General features: G+C 35.8%; 2 protein-coding genes and 2 long non-coding RNA genes across 18 annotated transcripts; 1 reads left to right on the top strand and 3 right to left on the bottom strand.

The window, feature by feature from the left end:
- Positions 1-1,104: 1,104 nt before the first annotated feature.
- On the top strand, positions 1,105-8,795 carry LOC101900195 (E3 ubiquitin-protein ligase RNF185). 2 transcript variants are annotated; one of them, XM_005181200.4, is made up of 4 exons: positions 1,105-1,247; positions 5,153-5,791; positions 5,856-6,022; positions 7,993-8,795. In XM_005181200.4, exons 2-4 carry the CDS (start codon positions 5,175-5,177, stop codon positions 8,091-8,093), a joined length of 885 nt encoding a protein of 294 aa, XP_005181257.1. In that variant the 5' UTR covers positions 1,105-1,247; positions 5,153-5,174; the 3' UTR covers positions 8,094-8,795. The 2 variants fall into 2 exon arrangements, with proteins under 2 accessions (XP_005181257.1, XP_005181258.1); XM_005181201.4 differs by lacking the exon at positions 1,105-1,247 and adding an exon at positions 1,324-1,607.
- Positions 8,796-8,871: 76 nt separating this feature from the next.
- Positions 8,872-9,838, bottom strand: LOC101890247 (uncharacterized). Its single transcript, XM_005181231.4, has 3 exons — positions 9,685-9,838; positions 9,291-9,628; positions 8,872-9,224 (listed from the first exon to the last, which is right to left on the bottom strand). The coding sequence occupies exons 1-3, from the start codon at positions 9,749-9,751 to the stop codon at positions 9,027-9,029; spliced, it is 603 nt and encodes a 200-aa protein (XP_005181288.1). The 5' UTR covers positions 9,752-9,838; the 3' UTR covers positions 8,872-9,026.
- A 1,419-nt stretch (positions 9,839-11,257) lies between these two features.
- On the bottom strand, positions 11,258-17,052 carry LOC101898528 (probable RNA-directed DNA polymerase from transposon BS). Of its 14 annotated transcripts, none has more exons than XR_009342095.1 (5): positions 16,684-17,052; positions 15,535-16,590; positions 12,097-15,380; positions 11,630-11,785; positions 11,258-11,501 (listed from the first exon to the last, which is right to left on the bottom strand). It is a non-coding gene; the product is annotated as a probable RNA-directed DNA polymerase from transposon BS (long non-coding RNA). The 14 variants fall into 14 exon arrangements; XR_009342097.1 differs by having other exon boundaries at positions 11,635-11,785; XR_009342092.1 differs by having other exon boundaries at positions 11,630-15,380.
- A 6,255-nt stretch (positions 17,053-23,307) lies between these two features.
- On the bottom strand, positions 23,308-23,714 carry LOC131802233 (uncharacterized). The gene is made up of 2 exons (XR_009342105.1): positions 23,546-23,714; positions 23,308-23,461 (listed from the first exon to the last, which is right to left on the bottom strand). It is a non-coding gene; the product is annotated as an uncharacterized LOC131802233 (long non-coding RNA).
- Between the last annotated feature and the right edge of the window lies 1 nt (position 23,715).

Here is a 23,715-nt window from a genome sequence, read left to right as displayed (position 1 = left end):
ACATAGGGTGGACAAGTATAAATTACGGTCCGAAATTGAACTAGGTCAACCTATTACTCGTTTTTACCATGCTAGAAGAATACAGGTAGTCGCATCGACACAGCTGCTGCGAGAATAAACGGTTAAACCAATTTGGGAAGAGAAAATTTTTAATGAAAAATTATTCAAATTTCTAAAAATTGTTGAAAAATTCATATCATAACAACCTCCGATGTGCGTCGTATAGAAAAACACATACAAATATACTAATTAAAATAAAAAAAACATTTTAAAAATGTTGACATATCAATGTTCCCAAGTTGTTCTACCATGTCTTTTACGTAGAAGCCAGATGATGACTTATGCCAGTCAAAAAAGCTTTCTTAAGTCATGGGCTGGCTTCTTCGTAAAAGAAGGAAAAATCGGAGGGTGAACAAATTAAAATATCGGTCGAAATTAACAAAAGTCAACATAAAACTCCTTTGTTCTCTTACGCTCTAAGCCGATGAGCAAAGCAAAGCTTTCCATGTATCTGCGCCTTAAGTTAAGTGTCGGTAAAAATTAGACTTAACGTATGTTTTCTCTAGTCCATGTGGATATGATCGGAGTGACTTTATTTAATTCCATAATTCAAACTGTCAACCAAAAGTACTTTGTTCTTTAATGGAGAAGCAAGCCGATGTCTTAGAAAAAATCCTCTTAAGTAATCTCCCATTTAAAAATTTAAACCGAAATTAGCTTCTGTTATAGTAGGTTTCTTTCTTTCTTTTCATGGTTAAATTAAGAAGGTAAAGTCATTTCAAATAAGCTTATCCATCTATGCATTTTCTATAATTTAACTTGTCAAACTTAACTGCATAGAAAACAGGTTCCCATCTCTGATTTGTGTATGTATAATGGATTTACAAGTATACATTTTGACAATGGGATGTTGTCAAATTAATAATTTTGAAAAAAAACTTAACATGTAATTGCATTGCTTTGCCTTTTTAATTCTACCATGGTTTCTTTTAACTATTATAAGATTTTCATACAGAAAAGCATACTATTTCTCTGTGTACCTTTTTTTCGTGTATCGGTTACACTACGTTACGTTACGCACTACATAGCGCTTGCAATGGAAAACGGTTATCGGTTGTTCACACATCGGTTTACAGAACCCTAAACACTAGTCACAAGTTGTAAATTAAGAAAAAAAGGATTTTTTAAACAAATTACAAGGAACCTATATTTCCAAAGAAGTTAAAACAAATTGTATATTTTAAAATGTAAGCAATTTTCCTAAAATTAATGAAAAACAATGGAAGAAACATGAAAAAACAAGGCTTAGAATTATTCTGAGATAACTGACAATGAGTTCGTTTGCATGTGTGTGTGTACAAATAAAAAGTCAGGCAAAGCGAGAAAAAAACGTCACAATTAAGCGACCAACAAAAAACAACACACACACAGTCGTCTAGAGCAAAATAGAACAACAACAACTTGTCAAGAGTTACGACAAGCAGCAAAATAATAATAATAAAAAAAAGAAACAACAGCAGATATTAAGAAAAAAGAAACATATTAATTGAATTATAAGCCAAAAATATCATAAATTGTTGATTAAAGCTATTTTTAAAAAAGAAAAGGTAAATATACACTACAACAAGTTCGTTATGCATTTTTAAAGGCGTGGATTTTTGTGGAACAACTGTAATGCCAGAATGTACCAGTTAAGTTTGCACAAAATCAATTTTGCAATTATAGATGCGCATAATTAAGAAAAAGAAACAACATATGTGGTGACATACATTATTGTTTTGCAAAAAAATCGAGAACAAAAACAAATGTCTCAAAGTGCAAAATTGCGATTTGAAGAAGGCCACATCGAAAGACTTCCCAAATACAACGAAAAAATTAAAAGCGGTTAATACATCCAAGGTTTATTGCTGAGTTTCTTTATCTGATCTCGAAACAAGTGTTTGTTTGCTTTTCATTTGTTGTTTAAATAAATTCGAACGAAATTAGCAACCTCCTGCCGTTATTCCCGCCGACCCGGCGGACCATTTTATTTAATCTTCCGTCATTAGCAAACAATCAACAACCATACCACCTGTATTACAATTAATTCATGCGTATGTGTTCTTGTTGTATTTTTGTCTTTGCATTTAAAACCACGTCATTGCACTTTCTATCAATCAAAAGATGAGCTGATTTTATTTTGTTTTGAATTCATGTGAAAATGTCAACTAAATCGTGGATTGAGACATGAATTTCAGGCTGATCACTTTTCAAAGGCTCTATGTGGTATAGGTTGAAACAGATTATATGCATGGCATGTTTTAATTTTTAAATTCCCATTCAGTAATGTAGAATAGAATTCTGCATAATGACTTGTGTTTGTTAATACCACAAAATAAGCCAAAGTCCGCAAAAAGTATTTCGTAAGAAATTTCTGAAAAGAAAAATAATCTTTGTACTGGCAATCGCATAGGTATTGTGTTGGGAAAGATATCGCTTGGCCAGGTCAGCTATTCAATTTCTGATTGCTATTCCGGTTTTCCCCGTGGAAAGTATTTTTGCCATGCCATCGTACGTATTATGTATTTTCTATTATGGAAATTTGCCAGCCAGTTCTAATCGTAAAGCAACACTTCCAAGTTATCTCTTTTTTAATTTATCTAAAATAACTATCGTATTCAGGTTAGTCTAATGGTTATTTTTGTTATTTGGATAAATATTAATGTGGGAAACTTTGATATTAATTTCAAAAGTTTTAGAAATTCACAAAGTAACCGCATATGTATATATTTACAAATAAAAAACGGAACCAAAACCACGAAATTGCCATTTCGAAAGCGAACAATGGTTCAAAGGTTGTTGTAGCTTCACATGATTTGTTTGATTTTGGCTAATCTGGTTCTAGCTCTAGATCCAAGTGTGAGCAACTGAGCCGCACAGTGGTTTGCAGCTCTGATTTGTATCTAAAGTCACACCAATAATTTTGCATTTTACAAAAATGGTTCAATAGTGTATTTTTGAAGATTTTTTTTTCAAAATATTTTTTGAACTTTTGAAGAAGCTGTTTCAATCATCTATAGACCAATAATCGTGTTTTTTTTATTTATTTATTTCCTACCCGCCTTCGGGGCATATCTGATTGCTATCGGAAGCGTCCACAGCTTGCGAATGGTGGAAAGTCCAGTAACTACAGTCTATCAGCGTCAGGGAGAGTCTCAACTTATATACCCGAGTGCCAATGATCCTTTGACTGAAGAGGCGGTGTTTCAGTGTCCCTAAAATAGCCAAAAGTACGTGCTGGTCCCCACATAAAGAGGACGACCTAACGTTGTGTTGTTGTGACACCACGTGCTCATCACTGCTGTAGGTTTGCAATCAGCACACCGACTGTAATCTAACCCAACTTCTACAGGGAAGAACTCTAGGACTTCTATAGAGAATAGACGCCCTCCAGGTCTTCTATAGAAAATAGAGGACCTCCAGGTCCTATAGAAGACATACAAGACCTCAAGGTCTGCTATATAGAATAGAAGACCTCCAGGTCTTCTACTTGGAATAGAGTACCTCCAGGTCTTCTATAGAGAATAGAGGACCTCCAGGTCTTCTATAGGAAGAGATTTCCAGGTCTTCTATAGGAAGAGAATACCCCCAGGTCTTCTATAGGAAGCGATTACCTCCAGGTCATCTATAGGAGAGTATACTTCCAGGTCCTCTATAGAAAGAGAAGACCTCCAGGTCTTCTATAGGAAGAGAAAACCTCGTGGAAATGGTAGAAGCAACATGTCTGGGAGGTGACAATGCTCTGACACTGGACCCAAAAAACGATATTGTAGCTAGATAGAAATCCGACAAATTATTGCGGATATGGAAGAGTTCATGGATACGATGATAATCCATGCCTTGACCTCTATTCAGGGTTTGGCTACCAAGTTAATCGAACTGAATAGTCCCAGCCGTCCCATCATAAATTCGCCGGACAAGCCCAAACTCTCAAGACAGGAGGCAAACGTCATAGAAGAAGGACGGAGCGGGGTCTCCATTGATAGAATTGAAGTGCCGCTGAGCTCTCCCGACACCAAGAGAGCCAAATCCAAAGATAATTTTTTGAATCGTGAATTTTTTTTATTTTTTTCATTTGAATCGGGAATTAAATGCTACCAGTGGTGAGTTGATGCGGGCGGAAAGTCTGGGAGGCGACAGTACTCAAACACTGGACCTTAAAATGACAGTGTAGCCAAACAGCAGATAGCAATCCAATACATTTCTGCAGATATGGGACCGTTAAGGCAGAGTCAGGACAGCATCCTGTAGACTTCTGAGAAACACCACTGTCTGATGAGGAAGAGGTCATGGATACCGTGGTAATCCATGCCTCAACCTTTTTTGATTAGGAAGAGGTCATGGATACCGTGGTAATCCATGCCTCGACCTTTAGTCAGGGTTTGGCTCCCAAGGTAATCGACCTGAGTAGTCCCTGCGGTCCCAATAGTCAAGGTAGTAGGCAATCGAAGTAGAAGAAGGAGATGGCGGGTTCTGCATTGACATAATGGAAGTGCCTCTGAGCTCATCCCGACTCCAAGAGCACCAAATCCAAGGATGATTTTTTGAGTCAACTTTTTTTATTTTTTTTGATTCGGGAATTTTAAAGAATTATTTTTAGAATCACCAAATCACGTTTTTTTAATTTTTTTTTTTTTTGGATCGTGAATTTCATATTTTTTTGGAGTTTCCTTTGATAAAATAGAAGTGTCGGAAGGAGCTCAGCTTCCGACACCAAGATTGCCAAAACGTGAATTTTTTAAATGTTTTATTTGAATCGGGAATTTTTTTTAATTATTTTATGAATCATCAAATCACGTTTCTTTTTAAGTCGTGGGTTTTTAAAATACTTTTTTAAATCGTGAATTTTTTTAATTTTTCTTAGGACCGCGTATTTTTAATTTTTTTTTAAGAATCGTGGATTATCTATAATTAATTTATTTTAAATGTAGGCTTTTTTAAATATTTTTTTTAAACTGTGCACTTTTTTTTTTTCTCTGAAATGGTGTATTTTTAAATATTTTATTTCGTGAATTTTGTTAAATTTATTTTTGAGTAGTGAATTTTTTAACTGTATTTTTCTAAATTTTTGTTTTTGATTAAAAATTTTTATATATTTTTTTTTAATTTTCAGAACTGCTTAAAAATTAAGAATAATGTCTACGGATACACCAATACCATCGGCCCCGGAATTACCCACAACCTCACACATCACCACTACCACCGCCACCTCCAACATCAATACAGCTGAGGGTGATGCATGGAATGCAGCCTTTAATGAGAACAATGTGTCAGCAACTGAGGTCACAACCACTACAACGGCGTCCTCTGACAATAACACACCAACAAGTTGTATAACGAATGACACCAACACCAACACAAATGATACTACAACACCGAACATTAATGAAAAATTCGCTGCAACACCCTCATCAACGGCCTATTCATTTGCGGGCAGTGCATTGAACAGTGATAATGTTAAGGATAAAATAGGAAGTACGACAGGTGATAGCAGTGCTGCTGGCGGCGGCGGCGGTGATAAAAAGGAAGAAGAAAAAGTGGAAGAATCAATGTTTGAATGTAACATCTGCTTGGATACGGCCAAGGATGCTGTGGTCAGTATGTGCGGTCATTTGTTCTGTTGGCCCTGCTTGCATCAGTGGCTGGAGACTAGGCCCAATCGTAAGCTATGTCCTGTGTGTAAGGCGGCCATTGGCAAGGATAAAGTCATACCATTGTATGGGCGCAATAGTACCAAACAAGAGGATCCACGGTAGGTTTTCAATTTAATGGTTTGAAGCAATAATTAATGTTGAATTTTCCTTTTTTTGTGGCAGTAACAAAGTACCACCCCGCCCTGCTGGCCAGCGAACTGAACCAGAGCCCCAACAAGGTTTCCAGGGTTTCAGTTTTGCCGATGGTTTCCACATGTCCTTTGGAATTGGTGCATTTCCCTTTGGCTATTTCACCTCGTCTCTGAATTTTGGTGAACCCAGACCAGCAGGTATGTTTTGAAAGTACAGGGTGAGAACTGCAACAAATTCAAACGCCATAATTTTTACATTTTTTCCTAACTTTTATTGAATGAAAGCAAAAATGTCGGAAATAGCATCAAATTTTAGAATATGTTCAGATTTGTTAGAATTGGTCACCTTTGGCACGAATTATGGCCAATGAAACACGTCACATGCTGCCTGAATGTTGCTCTGCAGTATTTTGGCCCATACCCGGCGAAACGCTTGCTTGAGGTGATCGACACTTTGGTATTTTTTAGTGCTAACCTAGCATTCCAAAATATTCCAAACACAATAGGATTGGTATCCCAAGATTTTGGTGGCCATTGTGCCCTGGAAATGAAGCGAGAAACCTCATTTTGTAACCATTCTTGGGTGGCGCATGCTGAGTGCGATAGTGCTGCTGAGTCCTGTTGGAATGTCCAAGGTCTGCGGCCAAAATGTTTGTGTGCCCAAGGCTTTAATACACCCTCCAGAAATTTTTCGCGATAATATTCGCCATTTATTCTGATTCCACGGTCGACTAATACGCTCAGGGCGCCTCAACGAATGTCAGATTTAGATACCGAGTCCTTGCCATGGTATGAAGGCTATGCCATGGTCGACTTTAGTCCATTCACGACGACGATGACGTATGGAAGAAGAAACACCCAACTCCCCTTCGGCTGATGGTGGTGAGGATGACATGGTAATCCTAAGCCAAGAAATGACCTCAAGATCGGACCCGGACAGTGATTTAGGATCTGTTCTACTGCCAGTAGTTGGACGGATCAGGTATAAAGTCTGGGAAGTGTAGTCAGACAGCAGATAGGAATCCGACAAATTATTGCGGATATGAAACCGCTAAAACTGAGTCAGGGTAGCATCCCTGTAGACTCATTTTGTAACCATTCTTGGGTGGCGCGTGCTGAGTGCGATGGTGCTGCTAAGTCCGGTTGGAATGTCCAAGGTCTGCGGCCAAAATGTTTGCCTTAATCACCCTCCACAATATTTTCGCGATAATATTCGGCATTTATTCTGATGTCACGGTCGGTTAATACGAGCGGGGAGCTACCATCGGCTGATATGGCGGCCCACACCATCACCGTGACCGGCGCTTGAGTTCTCGTGGCCAACCGAAGTTGCACATTTTCAGCTGACCTCTTTGGCAAATAAATACCCGATAATTTTGTTTGTTTACAAACTGCTGGACAACGAATGTTTTCTCATCGGAGAAAATCAAATTCGGCAGTTCACCACTTTCGACCAAGCGAAGCAACTCTATCTCTTTTGAGTCTATTTTCTTTCTGATGCGGTGTTAGTTCTTGCAGTTTTTGGAATTTTAAATGGTTTTACCCCAAATTCGGTAGTTCACCACTTTCGGCCAAGCGAAGCAACTCTTTAGCTCTTTTGAGTCTATTTTCTTTCTATTGCGGTGTAAGTTCTTGCACTTTTCGGAATTTCAATGGCTTTACCCTGAGCTCATTTTTCAATATTTGCTGAATGGAATATTGCGATGCGACATGTTCAGCTCACGAGCCATTTTCGGCCACTGCGACGCAGGGTTTCGATCAAGTCTTTTCGAACCATTTCTGCTGAACATCAGTTTTCTTCCGTCCACTTCCTTGACGTCGGGCTACGCAACCAGTACCACGGTAACGAGCGATGGTACGAGACACAAAATATCTATTCACATTTAAACGCTGGAGTGCTCTAACGATAGCCACTTGCCTGGTTTTCCAGCCAAATATAAAGAAATGACACTATCACGCTTGAATTCCATCACGAATAACTTTTCAGCAAAATGCTTGGGTACGCTTTTAAACGATATAATGAGCTGTCACTGGAATAATTGTAGGAGCTGTCGGACAAGTGGCTTAGGAATTCCGGTAGTCTGAAGTTGTTTGAAGTTTTTTTATCTCACCCTGTAAATCTAGTATTATTTTGGAATTTTAATTAACATTTTTTTTTCATTTTCTAGCTGCCAATCGTGGTACAACCCAATACGAAGATGAACAACAGCTATCGAAATTATTTTTATATTTGGCGTTTCTGTGCATTGCCTGGTTATTGTTCGCATAGCCAAATATTGAAAATCGGTATTATTGAGACAAGAAAAAGCCACCACAAAGTAAAAAACAAAAAATGTGCAAAGAAAAACGATACTGCTATTCTATAAAGAAAACATCACACATTTATTCTAGCTATTATTATTATTATTAGACCTAACGAATTGTGTGGTATATACTAAATTATTCTATTCTCCATGTTGTTATAACTTCTTTCCAGGTTCATTTTTGTACCAAAATTTTTTATTATTATTATTGTTGTGTGTGTGAAAAATTCCTAAGAATGGACTTTTTATTTTACGAAATTCGTTTAGGTTTTTTTTTTGTACTTTTGAAATGAGCTGATACCCATATCAGAAGAAGTACAATGGAGCTGTTTTCTTATGGCAATACAAAAAGGGAGAAGTTTAAAGAAAAACTCAATTTCAAATTAGGTTTTCAATTTGTTTAGAAAACCAAACTGGGAATCTTATTTTCTTTTGTATCGACATAAAGAAACCGGTCCAAAAATAGATATCTTTCTGAGTAATTACGGCGTGATATTTTTCCATTCTAGTTTTTCTCTATTCTTCTTTAAAAAAATACTGCGCTTCAAAGGCAATTTTATGCAAAATATGTACCTACTTTTTCCATCTTTTTTTTAATTTTGCTTTACTTTACGTTTTTAAACAATACCATTTGCGGTGTTTGTCTTGTAATTTGTATTGTTTTTTTTTAAGAAATATTCGTATAATTATGTATACCGGTTGTTTATCCTAAATGAAATATATTCAATAAAGACATAAAAGTAATGAAGTAAAAAGGTGTGTTTTATATAAAAGACAAGTTATGTATTCAATAAAATATACAATATTAAATTAATTAAATTTAGAAACTATGGAACCAAATTTGTGAAACAATCCGAGTCTGGATTTCTTTCAATAATTTTAACATTTTACAAAACTTTTTATATCCGTGTTGGTGACATGTGTCGAGTTCTTCGGGTCCTACGGCGACGGCGACTGCTTTCTGGAGCCTGACGCCTGCTCCTTGCAGACCTGCGTCGACGGCTACGGGTAACAGGGCGTCTTCCACTTGATGTGGCCTTACGACGACGTGACATGGCTGCACTTTGAATCAATTCCGTTCCATTCCCATTCGCCCACTAGATAAACAAACAACGATTTCATTTCGATTTACTTTATATAAACCAAACTAAAAAATTACCCACCCTTTTTGGTTGTGCAGCTTTTCTACGCCTTGTTGTGGGAGCCACAACGTCATCCTGACTATTCTCTTCATACACCGCCTCGTCTCCGTCATTAGCAGCATTATTACGTGACGTATTTTGTGATCTTAATTCTGGCGATAGAACATAATCGCCATGCTTGCGAAAATTAAAAGGCATTCTTATGGTGGTGTTATCATCGGTCATCGTTAATATACCCAAACTTTGGCCAACTTCTAAGGCCTCTTTTAAAGACTTGCGTATGCTGCGAGGAGATTGGTCATCGGAACCATCATCGAGATAATCTTCCAAATCAAGAGCCAAATTTTCGACAGTTTCACCTTAAATCATTAAAAACTTTAATATAATGGAGATATGTCTAACATAAAATATCTACAAAAATTTGGCCTGGTCGACAGTGCTTCCAAAATACGTGGTAATATTATTGATTTTGTATCTTCCATTTTGAAAAATTATACAAAAGAAAAAACGGGTTTCTGCTAGAAAAATATATTGGAAATGTAATTGATTTGACGTAGAATGCAAAGTTAAAATAATATTAGTTTCATTCTTTAAAAATATTTTTTCCAGCTAAGTATCATCAGAATCGTTTTCGTGACCCAGAATTTAAAGTTTAGATTTCCGTCAACAAACCAGTTTCCATTTCAATAGTTTTCCACGATTTTAAAATCTTTAGAACCAAATTGTTGTACAGTATGTAATGTTTTTCTTTAAACGAAAAACGCTAAGTTGTCATTACTGAAGCGTTATCTGTTTGGGCTATCAACTTACTTGGAATATGGTTTTTGAACGACATTAAGAAGAAACTTCATATTTAATTTTAAATTTTTATTGTTATTTTCCCATGCTTTTTTAATTCCAGAACTAATAAATGAGAGAAATGTCTAATTTTATGCTAGCTTTGTTCTACCTTCTTTAATTGTGCCATATAAGAAGCTTAAAGTCATAACTGAGCATGTTTTGTGACATTTGTGTGTTTCTGCAAAAAACGAAAAAAGAGATCAAAAAAGAGAGAGAGAGAGAAAGTCTGCTTTCAATTCGTTTAAAATTTTATTGATTTTATATTCTTTTAAATGATAAAACTATGCAATTAAATTTTATTATTATACATGTACGTTCTGGGCTAATTCTTTGCTATCATTTCACTTGGAATGTAATTTCCTTCCAAAGAGACCACGATAAAAAGAAGCATTGTATATTCTCTTGCACTCTTCTTCCTTGCTTTTGGCCCCGTAATTCTAATTCAATTTCTTATATAATTCTCAAAAATAGAAATTTATCAAATAAATAAAATGGAATTACCGCTGTTTTAATATACTGCGATAAGAAGAAGCATACCTCAGGCTATTATTTCACTTGGCATGTAATCTTTTCTCTAAAAATCCCTCGGTAAAAAGAAGCATTTTATCACTTTTTCCTTCTTCCTTTATCCCCATCATTCTAAACAAAACATCTTTTTCTTCTTTCTTCTTTTAAGATTGTGAAATTTGGTCGAATTCCATATATAAATTTGGTCGAATTCTATAGGAGCTATGGCAGTCGCTTATCAACCTTTGTTGACACTAGACTTTTTCGCGCTGGTCGCTTTTTTTCTTTACAAACAAACACAACAACAACAAATCAACACAAAATCAAAACACAAACAAACCTCCATTTTTTTCTTTTATCTTGGTTAAAAATAATTTTTGTGAAATTTTTGCCAAGTTTTTTTATTTAAACAATTATGGAGGGAGTCGGAGACCCCCCTCCTCCACCTGTTCCCCCGCCACCTATTGGGGATACCAATAAAAGAAGAGCCAAAAACATTGAAAATGATAATAAAAGTTTTTTTTTTTTTTTTTTTTGGACTGTCAAGCGAGCTCTCCTATGTTGAAGAGAGCGTTGGCGATCCTCAGGATACAAAAAGCCAGGTTGTACTCCAAATTAAGGTAAATTTGTAGAAAGTCACCTCAAGTCCAATAAGTTTATTTTTCAAAATGATTTGCCAAATTACTCCACTCCAAAGAGTTTATTTTCCAAACTGGTTGGTCACTAGTGAAATCGATTACAATCCAATCAGCGTTTATCCCAACATGGATTGCAAAGTCCAGTCCAATGCTTTTATTTTCCAAAATGGTTGGCCACTCTTGAAAACGATTACAGACCAATGAGCGTTTGTTACAAAATGGATTGCCAATATAAATTTTCCGATTACTGCAAATACAGTATAAAAATGGTGTAAAAAGAAAACGATAGTACATAAGTACAAATGTCGAATTGTAGTTCAATTTTGTTTGCTTATTTGATATTGTAATATTAATATGAAAAGGTTTTTAACTCACGACACCTGGTTGAGAGGTAGTTTTACTTGCGTGACAGATGCAGGACACCACAGACGTAAAAAGACAAAATGTGCCCATTCAGCAGCTATGAAGTCCAAGCGATCAGGAATATCCCAATTGTGAGTCCAGTTGTGTTCCAAAGGTTAGAATACCTGTCTGCAAATTGCATAAGGAAAATAAAGGGCCAAAAGTGGGGAATGGGATGGGATAATATCAATTAGTCAACATCCATTAAAAATAAGAAAGAAAAAAAAAAGAAGGAAAAAAAAAAAACAAAACTTAAAACTAATATCACAGCTTTGTTTATCACAGGTGATAGAAAGTGTTCATAAACTGATTTTGGTTTCTTTCAGGAACATTAGGAGAAGGTTGTATAGGTTGTGGTCTTTGGATTGCAGTAAAGGGATTAGTCCATGGTATTTAGGGAACAGGAGGGGATATTTTTTCCTTATGTTGTTGAATCTTACGCAATCAAAAATCAAGTGGTGAGCGGTTTCCAGCACTGCGCATGTCTCGCACAAATTCGAGTCTGCAGCTCCTATCCGGTGTAAATACTTTTTGTCACTGGTATGGCCGGTAATCAGTCTGTTTATTAGCTTAGTATTGCTAGGCTCAAAAATCATTTTTGAAAACCATGGCTTTTCATATATGTTGTTTATAATCTGAAAGAAGTGACTGCCTTTTGATTCGGATAGTCTTATAAATTCTTCATTCCAGTCGTCTTTCACCAGATTTTCGATTCTGGAATACGCCTCTTCAGGTGTTAAAAATACATCTACAGGAGCACCAACTAGAGAGGCCTGTTTGGCTAGCAAGTCAACCTCCTCGTTGATTCTAATGCCTCTGTGCGCAGGGATCCAGACAATGTGACATTTTTCAATAGAGGATCTTTCCAAAATATTGTGACATTCAGCAACCAGATAATTTGTCGAATCAGCTGAATTTAAAGCCTTGCACGCTGTAAGGCTATCTGTGAAAATAACACATCTGTTATAACCGTCCTCAGTCGCAATTTCCAGAGCCTTTTTTATGGCAAAAAGTTCTCCAAACATTGACGAGGCCATGAAGTCAATTTTGAAAAGGAATTTGAAGTCTTTTGTTGCATTGTAAACCCCGCATCCAGTGGACTCAATGTTTACCGAGGCATCTGTTGCAAAAATACAAAATTGATTACTTTTATAAAAAGACAGCTCGCAATTAAAGGCAGAGAAAATGACCTCATTAGGCGTAATGTTTTTCGTGGATGGTAATAGGTTAGTTCTTACCGTTAGATTTCTTTGATTTTTGTATGAAGTAATCTTGATTTTTCTAAAGATGTGCTCAAATTGATGATAGATGACGCTGTAGCTCGATTTGACGAGAGGGTTGTTTTCAATTATGTCAGATAAGTCATTATTTTCCAGCTTGATCTTAAGTATCTCCTTTGTGGTAAGGAGTTTGGCTCTATACTTAGGAGGCAATTCTCCAGCTAGGGCATATATAACGTGATTAGGTGTCGATCTACTAACCCCCAGGGATCTTCTTATCATCTCATTTTGAAGTCTTTCGATATTGTTATTGACATATTTTGGTGAATTGGCAGTCGTAGTTCTACCATAGTCTACTTTCGCTCTCACAAGGCTTTTGTATAAATTCAGAGACACTTTTGGATGTAGGCCTCCTTTAGGGGGGTTAAGGCATTTGAGCAGTCTGGTTCTGTTGCTTACTGGATCCTTGATATGTGAATAGTGATCTTTGACCGATAAGGAATTTGAGATAATTCTGCCCAAAAATTTCATTTTTTTCACCTGTTCTATTCTGCATCCATCTACATTTAGTAGAATTTGTTTGGTACTATTTTTAGCAAAATAAATCGTCTTCGACTTTTCTGGATTGAAGGATAAATTTATATTACCGCATTTCCTTTGAAAAGCCACTGCCTTAGTTTGTAGGTGTTGTAAAGCCATGTCAAAATCGTGATCAAAGACCATCAAAAGGAAGTCGTCTGCATATTGAAAAATTAATGTTTTATTATCTTCCAGTTTATGAAGATTTGCTGTGTAGATGTTAAAGAGCAGAGGAGATAGACAGCTTCCTTGTGGTAAGCCGTTTTTCACCACAACTTCTTTGTCACCCAGTCTCAGAATCCTTTTTGATAGAAAGTTTATTATCCAATTCACAATTGATACGTTGAAGTTGAGCTTTCTCAAGATTTGCCCGAGAATATCCACTCTCACACAGTTGTAGGCATTATTTATATCCAACGACAGAACTAGTACTTTATAGTTGTTGGCCTTTAGCAGTGCAACGCGGTGAAGGAATTCATTTAAGCATGTAGATGTAGACCTACTTTTCCTATATGCAAAAGATCTCGCTGGAATAACTTCCTTATCATCAATGAATTGTACTAGCTTATCTTTAAGCATTAGATTGATGACTTTCATAAAGACAGAAATGAGAGATATTGGGCGATAATTTGACATGTCGGTTAAATCCTTGTTAGGTTTTGGAATTGGGACTATTTTAATAATCCTCCAGTTGTCATTGATTGAGTTCTCTAAAAAGGCATTATATAGAGCTGTCAGAATAGCTCTTTTAGAAATGCCGGGTAGCGCCTTGATCATTTCGTATGTTATTTTGTCATGCCCTCCGGCAGACCCTTTTTTCTTTTCCGATAATATTTTCTCAAAGTGATCAAAGTCAAAAATGATTTTGTCATGGAAATTGTGTTGATCACTATAGCTAGGCACTTCTAGCAAATCACCAGGTACTTGGTCTTTGAGATACTGAAGAAAGTGACTGCTCCGGTCATTATTCCATGGTCTAACCTCCGCAGACTCTCTGTTCCTTACATTGTTAACAAATTTCCAAGCTTCTCTTGGATTTGCAATTCTGTTAAGTTCATTGATTTTGGAAAGAAAACTGTCATTTTTTGCCGTTTTGACCTTCATTTTCCAATTCTCTACCTCCTGACTAGCTTTAGATAGGTTTTGATAATTAGGATATTTCCTTGCTTTCTTTAAAGCTGCAAGTTGATTTCGGTAAGCAACACTCAAGGAATCATTCCACCAATACTTGGGTGATCTGTTGGCACTTAGATTGTTAGATGCAGCTTTTATTTCTGAGCTTATTGCATCCTCTATAGCTAGCATGTCAGGTTCTAGCTCTAACTCACCCAGTGCTTTCATTAATTTTGCTTTGTGTAAGAAGTTCTGGCCTTTTGGCTTTTCCGCTTTAATCTCAAAGGTAATTGGTAGATGACGGCTGCCCCCAAAATGTCCATCTAGAACATTCCAGTTACCCCCAGACACGTTGCTGAGAAAAGTTAGGTCAGGAACTGATCCCTGGGAGTTGGACCCACCTTTAAAGGTTTTTTTACCGTTATTGAGACATAGAAAGCCAGCTTCAGTAATCAACATACGAAGTTCCCTGCCTTTAATGGAAGTGAGATTATCTCCCCAGGCTTCATTGCGGGCATTGAAATCGCCACATAATATTACATTCTGAAAGTTTTCCAAGAAGAGAAGCAATTTGGAAACTTCCTCAATAAAACAAGTATTTGAGGTTGTTGGTGGAAAGTACACCGAGACGATGACGACATTTCTCTGTAGGTTTGAGGTTTTGATTATCAGGATGTCATAATCAGTATCATATTCTATTATTGATATATTTATTTTCTTTCTTACTCCTATGGCCACTCCTCCATAGCCATCAGGTCTGAATTTTTGCACGAGATTGTAATTGATTAGTTTGTTTCTGCATCTCTTATCTTCTGAAAAAATTTCAGATAAAATTATGATGTCATAGTTGTTTTTGTTAGCAAAGAATTCAATGAAGTTTTTGTTATTCTTAAAAGATTGTATATTATACTGGAGAATTCTTAATTTATTCAACATTATCATTTGAGATTGTATTGTTGCTATTACCTTCAAATGTTACTCCGCATTTTTGAATCCTTTGTTGAAAATGTTGAATAGCATCAACTGCCACTTGATTTTCATCCTTTTTGAAAAAATCGTACATAAATTTGAGAAGTTCTTTGGTAATTTTTTCCAGTTCAGAAAGTTTTTGGTCCTCTTTTACATAAACAGGGCCTGATGGTGATGGTTCCTCAAAAAACCGTTTCCCAATTTTGACCCCAGGCCTATGGATGTACGGTTTTTTGGGTTTTTTTGCCACAGAGTTGTATGTATATGGTGTCAACACCTCATTAACGTCGTCATCAATTGTTTTAATTTTTGGACTTTCTTCCCTTCCCACACAACTACCACTGCCTGCCGGGAGAGAGAGAAAGTTTGCTTCGTCAAATGATAGGTCAAATCTGTTTTGGAGTTTATAAGAATTTAAAACTTCTTTTTTGGACATCTTTTTTCGAGTCATTATTTTGTTGATTTCAATTTCTTTTGCCCAGACTGGACATTTATCCCTTTCATCACATACGTGATCAGATCCTTTACACAAAATACAGCTTCTGATGGTACAATTCATATTGCAATCTTCATTACCGCATTTCCGGCATCTGGGATTAGATCTGCAGCCAAGCTTTGTATGTCCCAAGCGCCCGCAGTTGAAACATTGCCTGATGGCTGGATAATAAGTGTCCACCACAAGAACAACGTGATTGAACACTACCCATGAGGGGTGGTTATCCCCGTAGAAACCGACCTTGATTGTCTCAGTGGGTCTAAAACCTGATTCAGTACTAACATCTTTCCTTGTGAACCTAGTCACAGAGGCTACCTTCATATCCGACACAATCCCTTTGAGGAGTTCATCTTCGGAATATGAGACAGGTATATTTCTTAAAATTCCGAAAGTCTGGAAAAAATTTTTCGGAATAAAAACCCGCATATTCAGTTTCTTTATTTCTTCATTGCAAATGAACATATTTGCCGCTTCCATTGTCTCAAAGGTAATTTTGTATAAAGTTGCACCAATTGCGTCTGCTTGCTTAATTTTTTCCAATTCTTTTGCCTTAATACCTTTGATTTTTTCAAAAAAGTAAAGGCCATTTTTAATTTTTTTGTTCTTCATATTCCCTACTTCACTTGTATCCACTAATACCATGAACTTACCCTTATGATTTTCCGTGTACAGCAACGTCTCTTCATTCACGCGCCTTTTCTTTTGGTTTTTGCACAAATCCTCTGTGTTGGAATTTGCTTTGTCATTTTTGCCCCTTCTGCTCTCACCAACCTCACCTCCGCCTTCGCATACATCAACAGCATCGAACACCCTTTTTTTTCTCGCATACACACATACATCTTTATTTTCCGCGTCATCTTTTGTAACGGTACCCTCAAACTGTGGTACAGTTACTGCTGTGTCCATAGCTTGGACATTATCGATGATTTGTTCAGCCATCATCACACAATCCCGAAATCAATTTAAAGTTGATTTTTGGGATAAAACACACAATTTTATACTTTTTCCAGGACAAATCAATTTACCCAATGCACCAATGTGTTTTTGCCGCTCCAACGCCAACATGCAAAACTACCACCAAAACGACTTGCAGCAATGTCAGCTCTATTACGCAGCACAAAAATATAAAACGACGCTCCACAGTACCAATACAGCCAATTCTTTTATTATTCACGTTGATTATAATTTTCTTACTTGTTGCCACCAAACAGAATTGCAGCAGTCTGCTTTTATATGTTTCATGAAAAAACCAGACAGCAACGCTCCACAGTAATCACTTTTCAAATATCACAATTTCTTCTTTTTATTTTTCTCTTTTTTAAGTTGATTTGTCTTACTCTTCACAGCTCTGTTCCTTTTGTTCTGCACGCTTCGAACTCTCAACCAGGAATGTAATAAAAGTTTTAAAAACAATAATGGCCAACCAATAAAAAACACCAACACCAATAAAATAATTTCATCCCAGACCACGGACAAAATGGACACCGAATACAATTACAATTCGCTAAATGATGGAAATGTACTGTATACACCAAACCATCCAGGGCCATTTTATGTCATAGTGTCGTCAGAAACGCCAATCAGCTCTAGGAGAAAAAACTGCGAACTCCATTTGTATATACGTCTAAAGCAAATCAATCTCACTAACTATGCTTGCAAGTGTGTGGGATATAACACTTTTAGAATGACGTTCAACAATTTTGAATCTGCCAACTTATTTGCCACAAATCCCAATTTAAAAACTGTTGGATTAAAGGCATACATCCCAGAGAGATTTGTTCAACGTTTTTATATTATCAAAAATGTACCTACGTGCCTTTCTGCAAATATTATAAAGGAAGAAATTATGCAAAACAATGAATGTATGGAAGTAGTCTCAATTTATCGCTTTACTAGGAAAAATGATTCTGGTTTAATCGTACCCACAGAAACTATAAAGATTGGTATTATTTTTGATGGAATTCCTACGAAAATATATATGTGTGGAACAAAAATAACACCGGACTTGTATGTACCACCTGTTCGGCTGTGTTTAAACTGCGGCCGTTTAGGCCACATTGCTCTTCGTTGCAGGTCGACGAAGAAGTGTCTAAGCTGTGGAAAAGAAATTCTATGTGCTACAAATTGCAGTAAGGAAAATAGATGTTTAGATTGTCGTTCTACAACAACCTGCAAAGAACTATGCATGTCTCCAAGATGCATACTTTGCAACAAAATAGATCATCTTGCAACAGATTCCAAAAATTGTTTGAAGTGGAAGTCTGAAAGAAATATTAGCAGCATTATGGCCCTAACAAACCTATCTAGAAGGGAGATTCTCCAAAATTACCCAGAAACAAGAAATCGTTTCCAAATTCTTTCTGAACGTGATTTTAATAATGAGTTCCCGCCTCTCTTAACAAACAGGACTCCAAAAATTAATATACATGATGCAATCAACAAAAAAATTACAAGTATTAAATATAGCAAAGTTGCGGCTCCAATAACGAAAAATCAACATGCCATTGCAAGCCCAATTCATGTAAATCCAACCAAAGCAGTATTTGATCATCAAAATTTTTCTAAAGTTACTGAAATAGAAAGAGCATTAGCATCATTTTCAAGGCAAATGTCCACAATACTTACGTCTCTTAACTGCACAGAAGGTCTTGATGTTTTAAAGAAATTTCAACAAATAGTCATTCCAGCATCAGCAAACAACCAAAGCCCATATACATCAGAAGCCAATGAAGAAAGCCAATTAGTAACATCCTGAAAAAGATAAAGTGTGATCAATCTAAAATAACTGCAAACAAATAATAATAATTTTTTTTTTCAATTATCCATGAACATCTTACAATACAATATACAAAGTCTTAAAAAAAACAAAAACTCTCTGGACTTCCATTTAAGAAAACTTAACATCGATATATGCTTCCTGAGTGAAATTTTCAATATAGATGAAAAACAAAATTCAACAACTTTTCAAAATTATAATATAGTTTCAAAAAAGAGAAAAGATAATTATGGTGGCGTCGCGATAATTTTAAAGAAAAATATTCAGTTTAAAAGAATCTCTTTTCAATCAACACTTGACATACTAATTTGTCAAACCACTAATTTAAACAATAATCTCACTTTAGTTGCTGTCTATTTTCCACATTCCGTAAAAAGCATAACCATTAAAAATGAACTTGAAAAAATAACATCCTTCCTCAACTCTAATACAAATACATTTATCTGTGGCGATTTTAATGCTAGACATTCGGCCTTTGGTGATTTTTTTGATTCGCAACGTGGAAAAATGCTTAAAGAATTTTTTGACTATTCAAACTTTCGATGTTTAAATGATGGAAGTTACACTTTTAAAAAACGAATCAATGACAATACAGGATCTGTTTTAGATCTATCATTTACCAACTCAACTCTGTCACTATCTTGGAAAGTTCAAAAAACAATAATTGGAGGAAGTCACCATCTCCCAATAATTCTCAAATTGAGCGATACTATTTGCCACGGCAAAAAGTTCTTAGCGAAAAAAAAGCTTATAAGAAATCTTGCAATATTAAAATTAAATCCGGACTTCGAGGAAATCAACTTCGCCATGCAAGCTGAAATCAAAAAAGCTACATATGTTATTGATAACAAAAGAAATCCAAAACCTTGGTGGGACCCTTTTGTCGAAAAACAATTCAGATTGCAAGTAGCCGCGCAAAAGAAATATGATTTGCATAGCAATGACACTAATGCCCTTAATCTTTTCCAAGCCATTAAAAATTTTAAAAACGCCACAAAATATGCAAAACGACAATCTTTTAAATCAAAAATTACAACTTTAAATATGGAGCCTAACTCAAAATCATTATTTCGTCTGGTAAAAGGATGTAAGACCAGTTTGTCATGCAATAACGGTGGGAAATGGTCCGAAAATAACAACAAAATATTTTTAATACACCTAAGGGATCAAGTCTTGAACAACAGCCACATTACCTTCCCTCCAAACACGCAAAGAACACCCGTCGAACTCACAATGGAAGAATTCTCATCTGTCTTAAACAGAAAGAAAAAACCTTCAGCAGCAGGATTAGATGGCATAACATATGAGATGATAAATAACTTATCAGAATCATCTAAATATAATCTTTTTCAAGCAATGAATACAGCTTGGAAAAAATGTGAACTAAGAGAAAATTGGCGAAAAATCAAAATTGTTCCAATCCCAAAGAAAGGAAAAGATCTGGAAATATTCACAAATTTTCGACCAATATCATTAATATCAGTTTTTCTCAAAATTATAAATCTTATGATCAAAGAAAGATTACAGTCATTTCTTCAGGAACAAGATATTCTTCCGACCAACACATACGCATACAGGAAAAACTTCTCTTCATCCATGTGTATCAATCATTTACTATACACAATAAATTATCACAAGGAAAAAGGAGAAAAAGTAATTCTACTGTCTATAGATATTGAAAAGGCCTATGATTGCGTAAATCTATTAATTCTTTATAAAATTTTGTCCGAGATAAACTGCCCGGAGGATATCAAAGATTGGACAATAAACTTTCTTAAAAAACGCACAATTGTTATGGGCAATGAAATGATAGATATATATAATGGATTACCTCAAGGCAGCTGCTTAAGTCCAATACTTTTTAATATATATACGCTTGGTCTACATGGAATTGCAGATCAAAACACATATTTATTTCAATTTGCGGATGATTTTATTTTACTATCCACTGACAAGGAATTTGAAATGGCAAATGAAAATCTACAACATAAAGCGAATCATTTTTACCACATTTTATCCCGCTTGAATCTTAAATACAACCCTGATAAAACCTTCGTCATGTATGTAGCAAAAGGCCCCCGTAAAATCCCAAATATAAAGTTACAAAATACAAACATAAACTCTGTTGAAAAAATAAAATTTCTGGGAAGATAAATTAAAAACAGTCTATCGCTAAAGGAACACTATGATGAAGTAATGAATTCCTGTACCAACTCACTAAACGCATTAAAAATGATAAACAACGCCAAAAACGGATTACTCCCAAACATATCAATAAATCTAACAAAATCCCTAGTGTTCTCTAAGACAGAATACGCAATATCATCTATGGCCCACATGCCACAATATCTCAACAAAAAGCTAACTAGCTTTCAAAATCAAATGCTTAGAAGAAGCCTTGGACTTACCCCTTCCACAGCAATACACAACATCTATGCACTGGCTGTTATGCTTCCTCCTGAACAACGTTCTCAGTATCTTGCAGCTAAAGAACTAATAAAATTCAAAATGTATAACAATACGCTGTACAACTGCATCACCACAGATTCCTCTGTAAAAACAAGTTTGGGTTTTATCTACAACAAATTTAAACACATCCTTGACCGAACTATGGTAAATCAAAAAAGGATACCTTCAAAGAAAATAAGCTTTTTAGATGATCTCTTTAAGGCAGTAAAATACTCCAAGTCCAATGAATTTTTTAGAGCAATTCTTCAAGAAAAACTAGTCTGTTTAAAAAACCAGGGTCATTCCATATGGTCAACTGATGCATCAGTCACAGACAGTAGTACAGGTTGTGCGGTCTGCAACATATCAATGAAACATAATTATGCTTTCAGAATAACATCAAAAACCTCTTCTCTAATGGGAGAACTACATGCCATAAATAAAGCAATTGATATAATGATCGAGGAAAACACGCTCAAAGCAGTCATTCTTACGGACAGTAAAAATGCCTGTCTTACACTCAAGACAAACACACACCATAATTATCTAGCAAACGACATAATTCACAAAATAAACAATTCTAACTTACAATCTCTTATTTTCATATGGACTCCCTCGCATATTGGTATACCAGCAAACGAACTCGCAGATTATTTCGCCAAACACGCAGCCACAGCTGGCTGTATAATCACCACCAATGCTTCAATTACAGACGCATACTCTGCCATTTATGATCATCTATGGAAAGAATGGGTAGATAAGTACAAGGATGCATCCGAAACTAAGGGCACTTACTTTTCACAATTCTTCAACACACCACCAAAATCTTACTGGTTCACTGGCTCAAAGATGTCACCTGGTAATATAAAGCTAATAAATCGTTTACTCACTGGACACACTTACGGCAAAATATACTTACATCGCATTAAAGTCGAGGCCTCGGACATCTGCACACTTTGTGGAATCACTGAAAGTGAGGATCACCAAATTTTTCATTGCCCAAAATTCTGTAACGAAAGGAAACAATTTAAAATCTTCGAAAGGTACAAGGACTTACCATCAATTTTAAAAACCTTCTCGCCAGAAAACTTCGTCGAACTGTCAAACTTCATTCACAAATGCAATCTTCAACTCTGATTTTCTCTGTGAGATAGCAGAAACATAAACAAAACAAAGAATATGATTATTAAGTAATCTATAACCTAGTAATTTGGCATACCTGCCAACCATGACGAAGAAGGAGAAAGAGAATCAAAAAAAAAAAAAAAAAAAAGGAGCTATGGCTATATTTGAATCGATCTTCACCAAATTTGACGTACTTGTTTCTAGGAGTAATTTAGTCGGAATCGGTTGAAGATATATATATGGGAACTACAACTTGAACCGATTTATATGGGGGACCTGAATCGAAGATTTCCAAGATTTGGTTGTTTGGACTTGGTTAAACTACATTTCAAAGCTCTTAACTAAATAAGGTGGACTTTATCGTGATTTCCACAGACAGATAGACAGACAGACGATCATCGCTATCGTACAATAACTTTTTTCTGATCAGGAATATATATATGAGCTAATATTACACGTTTGATGCACAATAAAAGGCAAATCGGACGAGGATATATATGAGAGCTATATCTAAATTTTGACAGATTATCTCCAACAATTTCAATAGGGTTCGTCCTTGGGTCAAACAAACGATTTGAGCAAAATTTCATCTGGATAGGGCAACAAATGCGAACTGTTGTTTACGGACGGACATACATACATCGACTCAGAATGTGTGTGATTCTATGCAGATCGAATTATGGGTCTTCTCGTTTGTTCCTTTTGCCAGTTACCCTTCTCCTTCACAAATTTCCAATTTCCTATATTTGAATTCAAATGTGCGTGCCGTGCTGATGGTATTGCGTATTCATGTATCCAATGTATTGCTCTGGAAAACTCCCGTCCTTTGGGGCGTTTGGAGTCAATATCCGTGCCAGGGAATCCGTCCTCCAAGAAAAAATACTTTCCTGGAATCAGGGTACAAATAAATACAGCTGGAAAAATATTCTCGAGTTGCTGGAGACACATATATGGCTTTTCTATCCATGGACCATTAATTGGAGGTTATGTTGGCGGTCGGGTTTTGTTTATTGTTTTTTTAGTCTTTTAAATCACGCACAATCTCAAATCACACATATACACATTTGTTCTATTTGTTTCTAAATTATTTATATATAAATTTTTATACGAAATTAAATAATTAATTAATAAATTAATAAATTAAAATCAATTGAATGAATTACCAACCGACGCCACCGAGAAAAGAAAAAGAAGTAACGAACAAAGGACACTACAATATGGCAACACTGAAAAGAAAGACAGCACAGAGAGAAAATCGAAATAAAGATGGAATCAAAAGGGAAAGGCGGACAACACAAAAGGAATCAAAACAAAACGGCCGACAACACAGCAA

The sequence above is a fragment of the Musca domestica genome, unplaced genomic scaffold, assembly GCF_030504385.1.
Source record: "Musca domestica strain aabys unplaced genomic scaffold, Musca_domestica.polishedcontigs.V.1.1 2, whole genome shotgun sequence".
Lineage (NCBI taxonomy): Eukaryota > Metazoa > Arthropoda > Insecta > Diptera > Muscidae > Musca > Musca domestica.
This window is presented reverse-complemented; position numbering and strand designations above follow the sequence as displayed.